Source organism: Portunus trituberculatus, chromosome 47 (assembly GCF_017591435.1).
Source record: "Portunus trituberculatus isolate SZX2019 chromosome 47, ASM1759143v1, whole genome shotgun sequence".
Taxonomy (NCBI): Eukaryota; Metazoa; Arthropoda; class Malacostraca; order Decapoda; family Portunidae; genus Portunus; species Portunus trituberculatus.
Window position 1 is genome coordinate 10,561,854 of NC_059301.1, and position 12,174 is coordinate 10,574,027.

General features: G+C 41.1%; 1 protein-coding gene across 1 annotated transcript in view; it reads left to right on the plus strand.

Moving 5' to 3' along the window:
- LOC123520693 (pecanex-like protein 4) overlaps positions 1–11,691 on the plus strand; it is a 54,284-nt gene extending 42,593 nt beyond the window's left edge. Inside the window, exon 18 of the mRNA XM_045283222.1 lies at positions 11,567–11,691. Within this exon, the coding sequence (XP_045139157.1) occupies positions 11,567–11,575 (9 nt within the window). The 3' untranslated portion in view covers positions 11,576–11,691. The remainder of the gene's footprint in view (positions 1–11,566) is intronic.
- Positions 11,692–12,174: the final 483 nt, after the last annotated feature.

Consider the following 12,174-nt stretch of genomic DNA (forward strand, 5'->3'; position numbering starts at 1 on the left):
TCACTGTTTGATCTGCTGCAGTCTCTGACGAGACAGCCAGACGTTACCCTACGGAACGAGCTCAGAGCTCATTATTTCCGATCTTGGGATAGGTCTGAGACCAGGCACACACCACACACCGGGACAACAAGGTCACAACTCCTCGATGTACATCCCGTACCTACTCACTGCTAGGTGAACAGGGGCTACACGTGAACGGAGACACACCCAAATATCTCCACCCGGCCGGGGAATCGAACCCCGGTCATCTGTGTGTGTGTGTGTGTGTGTATTAAAATGTAGCAGAATTTTCATCTGTTGCATAAGGACTGTGACAAGATGAAGATAGTAATATTTAGTAATCTTCATCTTGCCATCTCACTTCACCATCTATGTAAGTACTTACATCTCCCTATTCTGCCTCACATTTTGTATTCCTTCCTCTCCTTTCTCTCTCATTGTATATTCTGGGTTTCTTTTCTTATATTCTTCTCTTTTGACAAATTTCTTTCGTTGTACGTCTTAATTTTTCATTACCCTCTCTCCACTGACCTTTCCTGAAGAAGAGAGCGGACGGAGAGAAGTATTGACTGTCTGGGAAGATGGAATATGGTATCCATTCTGCTCTGCCTCTACAAACGTTACTTTCGCTTTTGATTCTCTCCCTACATTTTTCGTGTAACATATAAGGACGGAATTCCCAAAGATTCCGGCGCTTTATTTCGACCTGTTGTAACATTCTTGAAAGTTACTGGGATTCTCAAAGGTGTTTTTTATATTGATAATTTGACAAAGATTCTGGGTATTGGAAATTATTGGGGTTTCTCTAAGTGTTTTCATGATTTTAGAGATGTTCTCATTAGGATTTTCACTTGCATAGTTCCCGTGCAAGAATAATAGTGTATGTGTTTAGTCAATGAGTGTGATTCCGAGCGTCTTATAGCTTGTATTAGCCTCTTGAGTACCATGACGCGTTTTCATATTCATTCTGCTTACCATCTGGTGATTTTATACAGCTTCAGAAACTTAATTAGGGGATTAAAATAGTGAAGACTCTGGCCATTAGTTTTCTGACCTTCATAGGCTCTTCCTAATGTCAATAAAATAGTCTAATCGTACACAAATTTTAAGGTAAAATTGTGTCTTAGTATTAAAGGGGTTATGTTAGAGGCAGGGACTATTATGTTTGTTATGAAGTTTTCAGACAGACTATAACAAATACATGCAATTTTATGCTGGTTAACGCGGTCAGAATGCCCCAACTAGTGCGGCTACTGTGTTTAGTTTCTCTGCTGATGTTTCAAGTATGACACTATGACACTACGTAGTATTCTCGGTTTGAAAATGTGGATGCTTGTAGGAGAACATACGACAAAATATATAGCAATGAAACGTAATTTGTTGAAGGTCTCTCTCTCTCTCTCTCTCTCTCTCTCTCTCTCTCTCTCTCTCTCTCTCTCTCTCTTCTTCTTCTTCTTCTTCTTCTTCTTCTTCTTCTTCTTCTTCTTCTTCTTCTGTGTGTGTGTGTGTGTGTGTGTGTGTGTGTGTGTGTACGTCAATCGTTATTGACAGATGTACGAGCATGTGCGTGTCTGCCTAGGTAACTCAGGAAAAAAATAAGCGCGAAAACCTGAAATGTGTGTGTGTGTGTGTGTGTGTGTGTGTGTGTGTGTGTGTGTGTGCAGTACCTATTGAGTGTAATCGTCAATACATGGTGTGAGAGTGAAGCTAATGCCAGTGAACCTTTGTCGCGCTTCACTTGAGCCAACACTCACACTGTCCGTGGCTAACAGGCATCCCCTTTTTCACATGAGCTTAAGATTATCAAGACATAAGGGAAGCTACAGGAAAGCAGTTCATCTACACGTGACACTTAGGGTGTAATGGAAGTAAAATCTGTTTCCCCATTGTCCATATCCATAAAGTTGTGTTATCTTCCCTTCAGGTTTCCGCTTCACTCGACACATTATCAGCCAGATATCTAGATTAACTCCATCATTTTACTTATCTACCACTATAAACACGTAATTCCACTACTACTACTACTACTGCTACCACCACCACTATTACTACTAATACAACTACTACTAATACTAATACTACTACTACTACTACCACCACTACTATTGTTATTACTATTACTACTCATACTACTACTACTACTACTACTACTACTACTACTACTGCTGCTGCTGCTGCTGCTGCTGCCTGCTGCTGCTGCTGCTGCTGCTGCTGCTGCCACTACTACCACACCACCACCACCACCACCACCACCACTGCTGCTGCTGCTGCTGCTGCTGCTGCTGCTGCTGCTGCTGCTGCTGCTGCTGCTGCTGCTGCCACTGCTGCTGCTGCTGCTGCTACTATTACTAATACTGCTATTGTTACTACTACTACTACTACTACTACTACTACTACTACTACTACTGTTATTACAACTACTACCACTACTACTACTACTACTACTACTACTACTACTACTACTACTACTACAACTACTACTACTACAACTACTATTACTGTTACCACTCTTAAATATATCAGTAATATTAGCAGTGAGAGTAAGAATACTAAGAATAAGAGAAGGACGTCTTTGATGCCATTGTTTTCTATGCTCTTCTATAACAGTAGCTCTTTAATCATAACCACATACAATGGACGGTGAGCAATGCCTGATCAGTATAAGGCTTTGATGAATATCCAGGTTGACGTGTGTGTCGATGGTCGTAAGCGGTGATGTGGCTGCGACAGTTTAATCGAATACTCTGTAATAATAAAAGCTGAATCCCTCGCAATCTTCCCTTCTCCATTTCCAATATCATGCCCTTTTGGTTCTCTGTGGACATCTTATAGGGAGCAACACACGCATTCAGCCACTGTTGTCTTGCGCTAACACCTTGAAATGAAAAGCTGTTTATAACCATTCAACATACTTAATTTACTATCCATCGTGGCTTGAACATAACCTTCTTCATCGACATAGATTTGTTAAAAAGTAATAATAAATGCATAGATAGTTACGAAAAAGAAGCAATGGAACATACTAAGATTCAGAGGCATGTACTTGAATTATGATTATTACTACAATTACATTACAACGTCAATGTAAAAGGTTCTAAACGCATCTTTCAAGCGAAATGTGGAAATTAAAATCTGTATCGTCATTCCACATTGATGTTAAGTAGTATGTATTTCATCTATACGATATGTGTTAGAGAAAAAATATCGAGATTTGCTGGACTTTTGTCACAGAGGACTTTGACCTGCTCTTTGATAACATGCAATTTATCATCATACTATATAAACTGAAAAAAATGATAACAAATTTGATGTTTAGATAAATAAATAAACAAATGATGATGATTATACGTTGCCTTAACGAAAATAACGATGCGATTCCACGATATCGATGGGAGATTCCACGAAAACGATGCGAGTTTGCACGATAACTATGCGATTCCACACAACGAGAGTTTCCACGATAACAGTGCGAGTTTCCACGATAACGATGCGGGCGTGGCGATAGCTATATGACTTTGCAGTTCCTCTACCTACACGGCCACCAGCACGAACCCGTCCTGCCCAAGGGTTCGCCCCAGCAGTCCCGTGGGTGTGAGGGCAGTGACGATACAACCAAGGTTTTTACCATGGATACAACCTTGCCGCGTCTCACACGGCTCGCTATGAGCAATGACCTGCCACACACCACTCCCCATCCACTGTCATGACGTGAGCCCTCTCACCCCAAAGGGATACCTCCTACTGCCAGTGTCTGGTGCATGGCACACAGCGTGCCCTCGTTCATGGCGAGCTGTTCAGCCCGGTGTCATTATAAGCAAAGGACTCTCCACCTGACTCCATGGAAGGAAAATAGAGATTTCCAAGAATGGAGGTCTTCGCAAAAAGTACGAGAGCCAGAATGTGTTCCACTCTTGCAGTTGAACAGTCAAAGGAAGAAATGTGGCATTATATTACCTGTAAAAGAGTGAGGGACGCCAGGTATGCATTCTCAAACACTAAGGACTAACATTCGGTAAAATAGCCTTCCTTCGCCTGAATCTCAAAGCCTGTATAGCTTAACTTGAGATCATGCCAAATCATATCCTTCAGTCTATCATAAGAATGTTCATCAGTAAGAAATGTCAAAATCTGGTTCGTTCATCTTCTTTCACTGACTCCTGACATATCCAAAAATGTATTTTGATTAATTCTGATAACTTAAAGTGGGCGTTTTCTTTTTTTTTTTTTTATTATTAATAGTCTAGTGAAAGTTCAGACAAACATTGAGATTCATTAACGGTCAAACTTTGTATGAGAACCGAACCAATCTCTTATTGGGTCATCTAAGAAAGCACGGGGTTATAAAGCACACTTCCAAGAATTGATGTTCTGTGTTGTTAGATAAGTGCATGACTCAGTATCTGTTGACGTACGGTACTTGCTTTAGTTCATATTTTACTTGTCAGTCTTGTAGTACCTGCTGGTGATTCACTTATAATATCACCATAAAACACGCAATTTGTACGTAATGTAGAGTTATCGATCGCAAGTGTAACCCAGTTCTGAAGCATTACAAAAGGGACAATAGAAGGTGAGGTGGAACGCAGCAGAGGAGGAGTAGGAGGAGATGATGGTGGTGGTGGTGATGGTGGTGGTGGTGAAGGACGAGAGGTGGTGGTGGAGAAAGAGATTGTAAAAGGTCAACCAAATACATTCGATCAATACAAGAGTGATAAGGTCCTTCGTTTTAACTTGATGCAATAAAGGAAGGACATAACAATTTGACGTCATCACCAATCGTATCATTAGAAGCTACACCGCCATCTTGTGATCTGTCCATTACAAAGCAACCAAGACCAGATACCCAATACGTCATGGGACCACACTGCCTGACAAACCAATGACCAATGAATAGCGGTGACCTGCTGTGGCGTGATTGGCTGCTGGAGTGGGGACCTTCCATTCGTACGGGTGTTTTTCCAAGTGCACGTGTCGGTGAGTGAGTGAGCGAGTCAGTAGCAGGATGGCGATCGGTGAGGAGAGGTGTGCACTGTGCCATCCCAACCACCACCTGTCAGGCCACCAGCAGCAGCAAGCGTGTGACGTGTGCTCAGAGTACCGCGCTTGTCATACGTGTCACGGGCACCAGCCAGCGTGTGACGGGGCAATGGTGTCCTCAGGTGTGTGTGTGTGTGTGTGTGTGAGTGGAGAGGTTGGGAGGCGGTTGTTTGCTGGTCCGATTAGTGTTTTAGCCTTCTTTTATTTATCGGTATCTACGACGTTGTGTGTGTAAGAGACGTCGTTGGGATGGTGTATGTTATTTGGATAAAGCTGTACAGGGAAGAAAAATGTATGTTCGTGCTTTCCCGTCTCTTTATTTACTGCGTGATATTCGTATTTCTTGTAATTTTCTTTGTTTTGGACTACTTCTGTATTCAAGTAGCTTCATACTTCTTGCCTTATGTACGAAAAGTTATCATCACCATAATTTTTATTATCGTTATTATTTTTTTTCTGTCAACATTTAGCTTTCCTGCAAGGAGGTTGCAGTAAACACCTACCAAAACGATAATTACTCCCAGTGAGGTCTAATAGCACTGGTTCATGGGGGGTGGGGCTGTGAACTAATCATTAAAGACAACTGTGACCTCACTGAACGTTTCCTTTGTGTGTTACAACATAAGGGGGTAGTCACAGCCTGCCCTCTAAAGATAAGTCTCTTCCTTCACACAAAACTATATGTATTTATATACAAATACATTCTTCATGCAAAATTCAAAATTGACAGAAAAAAAGACTTCCATACCATCCTCGGAGTTTCCTTCCTACTATATTGCTACTTAACTTCTCTAAGGACAGGCACCGTAATGGGACTTTTTTCATATTTTTTTCAATTTATTTGTTTTACCCTTGGCCGGTTTTTCCCTCTTACATAAAAAGTAGTCTTTTAAAGCTTTTTTTTCAAATATTTTCTGTGTGTGTGTGTGTGTGTGTGTGTGTGTGTGTGTGTGTGTGTGTGCGTTCGTGTGCTTTGTGTGCGTGTGTGTACGCCAGTCTTTGTTATTGTTATCGGTCGGGTGTACCGTGCATGCTTTCTGCTCTACGTATGTATGGATTTACTCACAGTTATGGAAGTCTCAAGAATATTGGTCAGTGTGTGTGTGTGTGTGTGTGTGTGTGTGTGTGTGTGTGTGTGTGTGTGTGTGTGTGTGTGTGTTTATTCTAAGTCTGAAATACATAACATCCTTATATTTAAAGACTGGTTGGTCTTCATTAGGCGGCGTCGGTTAGGTGTCCTCTGCGATGTGTTATGCCGTCCTTTGTTCTGTATGTAACTTCTGAGTTCTACTGAATGGCGTTACTCGGCTAGAGTATTAAGCTTAACGTGGAAAGAAATTACCACAAAAAATGTATTTGTCAGTCAATACTATAAAAGATCATGATAATGTGCTGTTTATGTTAGTCAGAGAAACTTTAAGTAGGAAGAAGAATAGTGTTCGGGCAAAGTTACCGAACAATAATTTTATTGCATCATTTGTTTTGGTTTCCCTTGTGCTTTGCATCAATTCCCATTAAATATAGTTTACGATTTATTTTGTTTACAGGATCGAAGTTTCAGTCTGATGGAAAAGTTACAAAGGAAATTGTTTGTATCTAATGGTAAGCTAATTCATAGTTAATTTGATGCATACAGTTACTTTTGCAACTTCTTCCTTAGTTTCAAACTCTAAAGAAAAATGTTGATGCAAACCTTCATTTTAATCTCAGTTATTACTGAATGTGGTACTCAGAAGCACAACTGTTCATTCAATTCGATTGCATGGAACATTAAACGTTACCATCACCTGAATCTTAAATTTGATCATTTTTAAACGTTTCCATGTCTTCTTCAGTGTATTACTTTTAAGAGATTCGAGTGGTTTCATGATTATAGTGATAGTTTGAGGATTCTGTATCATATCTAGATGAAAACATAAGAACCAAATTTACAATCTTTATGGCTTTTGAATATAGTTGAGAAACCAAAATGTCTCAAAATACCGCTGCTGAGACTTGGAGGATGAGGTGAGTGTCATTCAGTGTAACAGTGCCACGTGGCAGAACTGGACGTTTAGGTTTTACTGTCCTATACATGAAAGATTACTATGGGTCTCAGCACGCACGTTCTCTCCACATCAATAAGTTCTCGCTGCGTGTTTGACCCATTCTTTGGCGTATATGTTGTTGTCCTGAATCACGTGAAGATCTGTCATTCTATAGCGAAGGACATTTTCCCATCCTTAAACCAACTCTGTATTCATTTCGTTACTTCTCAGCCTTAATTATAAAATCCAAGAAAATAAGAAGTTGAGAGGGATCAGTCTGCTTTGTTACAGGTAAAGTTAGGAGGTTACTGTGATCAAGCTTATCCCAAACTTACCTAAATAGTGTCCTCAAATTCTGCGTCGGATTTTCTATGATTAGGAGACAGGGCAGGGTAGTGATCACTATTGGGCGCACCAGATGAAGATGGCGTGGTTAGTAGTTTTGCCAGTGAGTTAAGATGACTTTTATGATTGTAGCTAGATGAGCCCATGTTCTGTTAGAATGTTGCTTTAATGTTAGAGTCTTGGCCAATTCCGTTGGGGATCTTTTGATAATGTGTATCGTAAAATATAGTGTCTTTTATCTGAATCTGAAGTTTTAAACCCTTCAGTAACATGACGCTTTTCTATATTCATTCTGCTTACTTTTTGGTGATTTTACACAGCTTCTGAAACTTATGTGGCCATTAATCTTCTGACCTCCATAGACCCTTCCTAATGTCAATAAAACGCCTAATCACATCACACCAAAACTCATAATAAAAATGCGTCCCAGTAGTGAAAGAGTTAAAGTCCTTTGTACAATTTGAAATGATGAACAGTTGGTGGAAAAGTGTGAACTGGTAAGTAGGAGGAGAGGGGTTGCTGTTCGCAGATTGACACAAAGTGATTATTGAGGAATTCAGCAGTAGTAAAAGTGGCTGGTCCATCAGAGCGAGGCTGACAGAGAGGCCAAGCTGAATAGTTCGCGTAATTCATCGAACCAATGATTTTGCTGTATATTTTGCTGTTTGTTCTAGTAGGATATCTATTTAGCTTTTATGGGGTTTTAACGCTGCATTTCGTTCTTGTTCTATAGCCATTTGATGCATCGTGAACTCCTTTGCAAGCCTGACGAGTTATGAGGTGATAGGTGGGTGGTGAGCAAATTCCTGAGAAGAAATATTGGCCAGTGGTAATGATGGTTTAGAGGCACCTTTGCTCCTTATCAGCCACGTCAGCACCTGAGAATAGATAGAAGAACAAATAGTGTGTGTGTGTGTGTGTGTGTGTGTGTGTGTGTGTGTGTGTGTGTGTGTGTGTGTGTGTGTGTGTGTGGGTGGATGTGTGAGTGTGTGTCTGTGTGTGTATGTACAGGTCACTGCTGGTAATTAGGTACGCGTGTGCTAGTTTGATTATGTATTTATGGAGATATTTAGAATAAGTGTCAGGATAGTTTGCGCGCGCGCGAGCGTGTGTGTGTGTGTGTGTGTGTGTGTGTGTGTGTGTGTGTGTGTGTGTGTGTGTGTGTGTGTATGTGTGTGTGGGAGTGCGTGTGTAATTACCCACGTTATTAAGATTACGTGTTAGAGTTGTGACGGAGAATATTGCCGTCCTGCAAAGAGTTTATTGTACCTATAGTCTAACCTCTGGGTAAAAGTAAGAATCTTTCATCGTCAAAGAGTACAATCGCTGCTCGCAACATGAGTGTGGTTCTCACGTCAGGCTGCCAAGTGGTGTGATGTTATAGACATTTTCCCTCTTTGCACAGGGATTCTACAAATTTCAGGCTGTGATTATGTATAGGAAAATAGACTCGGTAATTAAAGTATCATTATTTCACTAGCATCATGAGGACCCAAGCACTTTGTGGCTACTTGTATGTGAAGGTGGCCACGCCGCTGCGTTCCCCATCAAGCTGCTGACACGCGAGAACCAAAACACTCAAGCCAGTGTGCGTCCGTTCGTATGTGTGTGTGTGTGTGTGTGGCCACCTGCCAGCTCATTCTCATAAATGCACTCTTGGCCAATTTAATGAGGAAACAGTAAAAAGGCAATAATAAAAAAGGCTCGAGAGAGAGAGAGAGAGAGAGAGAGAGAGAGAGAGAGAGAGAGAGAGAGAGAGAGAGAGAGAGGAGGGAAGGGGAGGAGAACCACCCACATAAGTAGCGAATAAACAAATTCATGCCACACTTTCTTCATTGAAAGTGTAAAATCGTCATCAGTTATCATTCTTGACGCTTCTATTTGGGACACAGGAAAACAAAGAGATATTCACGTTGTGTGTGAAGAAACAAATTCCTTTCACCCTAATTCAAGGCGCGGAGTGTGAGGCGTCCCGTGCTGAGCTAGAACGAGAGTCAGCAAGGCTTCAGCAGTAGCTACATCTCTGGGACGGAGGGCGAACGAAGTGAAGAAAGAGAGAGAGAGAGAGAGAGAGAGAGAGAGAGAGAGAGAGAGAGAGAGAGAGAGATTTGATTGATTTGATTAATTTATTGCGCAATTGCGCCAGGCAACACAATACATTATACATATTAGTAATGCAGCCAGCATGGAGCACCCACCCACCCACACACACACACACACACACACACACACACACACACACACACATATACAGGGAAAACAATGCCACGCAGGGCAAAGAGTTTATATTATCAAAACCTTAATAAATGCCAAGAGAGAGAGAGAGAGAGAGAGAGAGAGAGAGAGAGGGCGGGTTTGCATAATCAAGTAATCACGTTTTCATCTTTTGTGCAGTTGACATTGTAATCATTCTTGGGAACTAGCAATGTTTCTGAAGTGGCACTCAGGAGAGCTTCGTCATAGCTGTGTGAACTATGGGAGCGCCTGACGGTCACGCTCCCTGCCGTCTTTCACACTGTCTATACGGTCAGTGAATTAACTACAAAATTCTCAATACTCCGTAATTTTCACGGCTGGCAGAACACTTCTGAGTGAATCCAACGATGAACTTGCCTCAGCAAAACAACTTACGCTGCATCTGACCAAGTCACAGTGTCACACTTCTGACGCCGCCCTGACATCGTTCATAAGAACAGCGACGCTTATCTTTTTTGTCTTTCTTTTGATCTTATGTGTACATTTAGAACATTCATAACATTACTCAAAAAAATGTGTGCGATTTGAACTCAGTGTTTGTGTTTTGATTATATATTGTTTCATAAATTGCAAGTTCACCAAATATCAACCACAAACGCTCTACCCACTACAATTTTCCGCGAATAATTACCTTCCTGGTAAATGAATGGCGATGACGGCGATAAGAGGTGTGGCCTGGGCCGGGTGAGGTAGAGTGGTGTGCGGCAGTGGCGTGGGTGTGAAAGATTCATGAGGCACAACCCTCAACACTTGCGTGGACAACCTACTGGTAATTATGTCGCCAATCGAGTATTCAATTCACTAGTGTAATAATATGTCACGAATCCACAAGATGGCCAAAGCAGCAAGTTTGAACGAGGTGTAGGTGGCGACATCCTAAGTGATAAGAGTTGAAGGTAGCGTTGTAGTTAAGGAATTAGATAAATAAAAAGAAAGGAAAATGTATATAAGATGTAGGAACCAGAAGTAAAGTCCACTTCCCTATCCGTATACGAAATGTAGTTATATAAGGTGTCTACACACGACCTTTCCCAGCCCCCCCTCACCCCTCATCTCTCTCTCTCTCTCTCTCTCTCTCTCTCTCTCTCTCTCTCTCTCTCTCTCTCTCTCTCTCTCTCTCTCTGTTTCTTATATTTTTGACAGCAAGTGTGTATGTTTGTGTATTATTGTATTCTTGCATTACCGTTGGACTGAAGAACCTTAGTTTTGTACCAAACAATTACCTTTGAAGAGGTTGTATAATGCAACTCTTTTATTTATGTTTTTTTTATTCTAGTAGCTACTCGTATAATTATCTGAGATCTGAGTATTCGATGTTCGAGGAAGTGTTACGTAATGAATTAGCTCATATCTTATAGAGAGCTGGCTGTATTCTAGAACGTCCATCGCCCAGTGGATTATTACCGGTGCATGTCGCAGATAGTTCGCATGAAGAAGATTTACAGGAATGTGAGTTTGTCAGCTGTCATTACCGGAAAACTGCTGCGACAGACAGAACATTTTTAGCTCTCTGTATGTAGGAGTAGTTAGTAAGTGAATTATCAAAACAACACTGTGCAAAAAACGTTCACTGCATTTATTATGAGATGAAGAAATTTCCCATTCCATGCGATCCCACTTGTCATTCCTGGGCCATTACAGGAAGCTAAGAAAATACACCCGATTCTTGAAGTTTCCTTTAAGAGAACTTACCATCACTTACTCTTACGTGAATTTCTCCTGTCCACACATACCGCACACATGATTTTTGGCTGTGAAATTCCCTATGATATGCAATGTTAGGTTAAGCTTGGGGTGTTTATGAGAAGCTTTAACGGCGGCAGAAGTGGTGGTAAAAATATTAGGAGAAATAGTGAAATTTTCATCCGAATTTTCATTATTTATTTTTTCTCCTCATAAAGGCAAGCTGAGTGCAATGGAAGCAAATGAAGGAGCAGGAGGTGGAGGAGGAAATGCTGAGGGAGGAGGAGGAGGTGGAGGAGGAAGGGAAGGAACTCCACTTGTAAACGAGGAACGAAATGAAGCAACTACGGGAGAGGTAGGTGCAAGAAATTTTTTTTTCATCACACACACACACACACACACACACACACACACACACACACACACACACACACACACACACTCTCTCTCTCTCTCTCTCTCTCTCTCTCTCTCTCTCTCTCTCTCTCTCTCTCTCTCTCCCACCTTGTACGCCCCTCCTCGCAAAAAAAAAAAAAAAAAAAAGTGTATAGGAAAAGAGGACTATGAAAAATGAAAGACGGATGACATGCTCAGATCAGGAAAGAAAACTAATAAAATGAAGGGGGAACATGTTTAATTTGTTTACTAATAGAACATTGAGACTATCCTTAGTAGATTTGACCGCCCCCCCAGGCACACACACACTTTCCTTTTTTTATTCTATTTATTTATTTATTTATTTATTTTTTTTTTTTTTTTGCTCTTTGCTGCCTCTCTTTCCTACATAAAAAAAAAAAGAACATATACACGATATCGGAAATTTCAT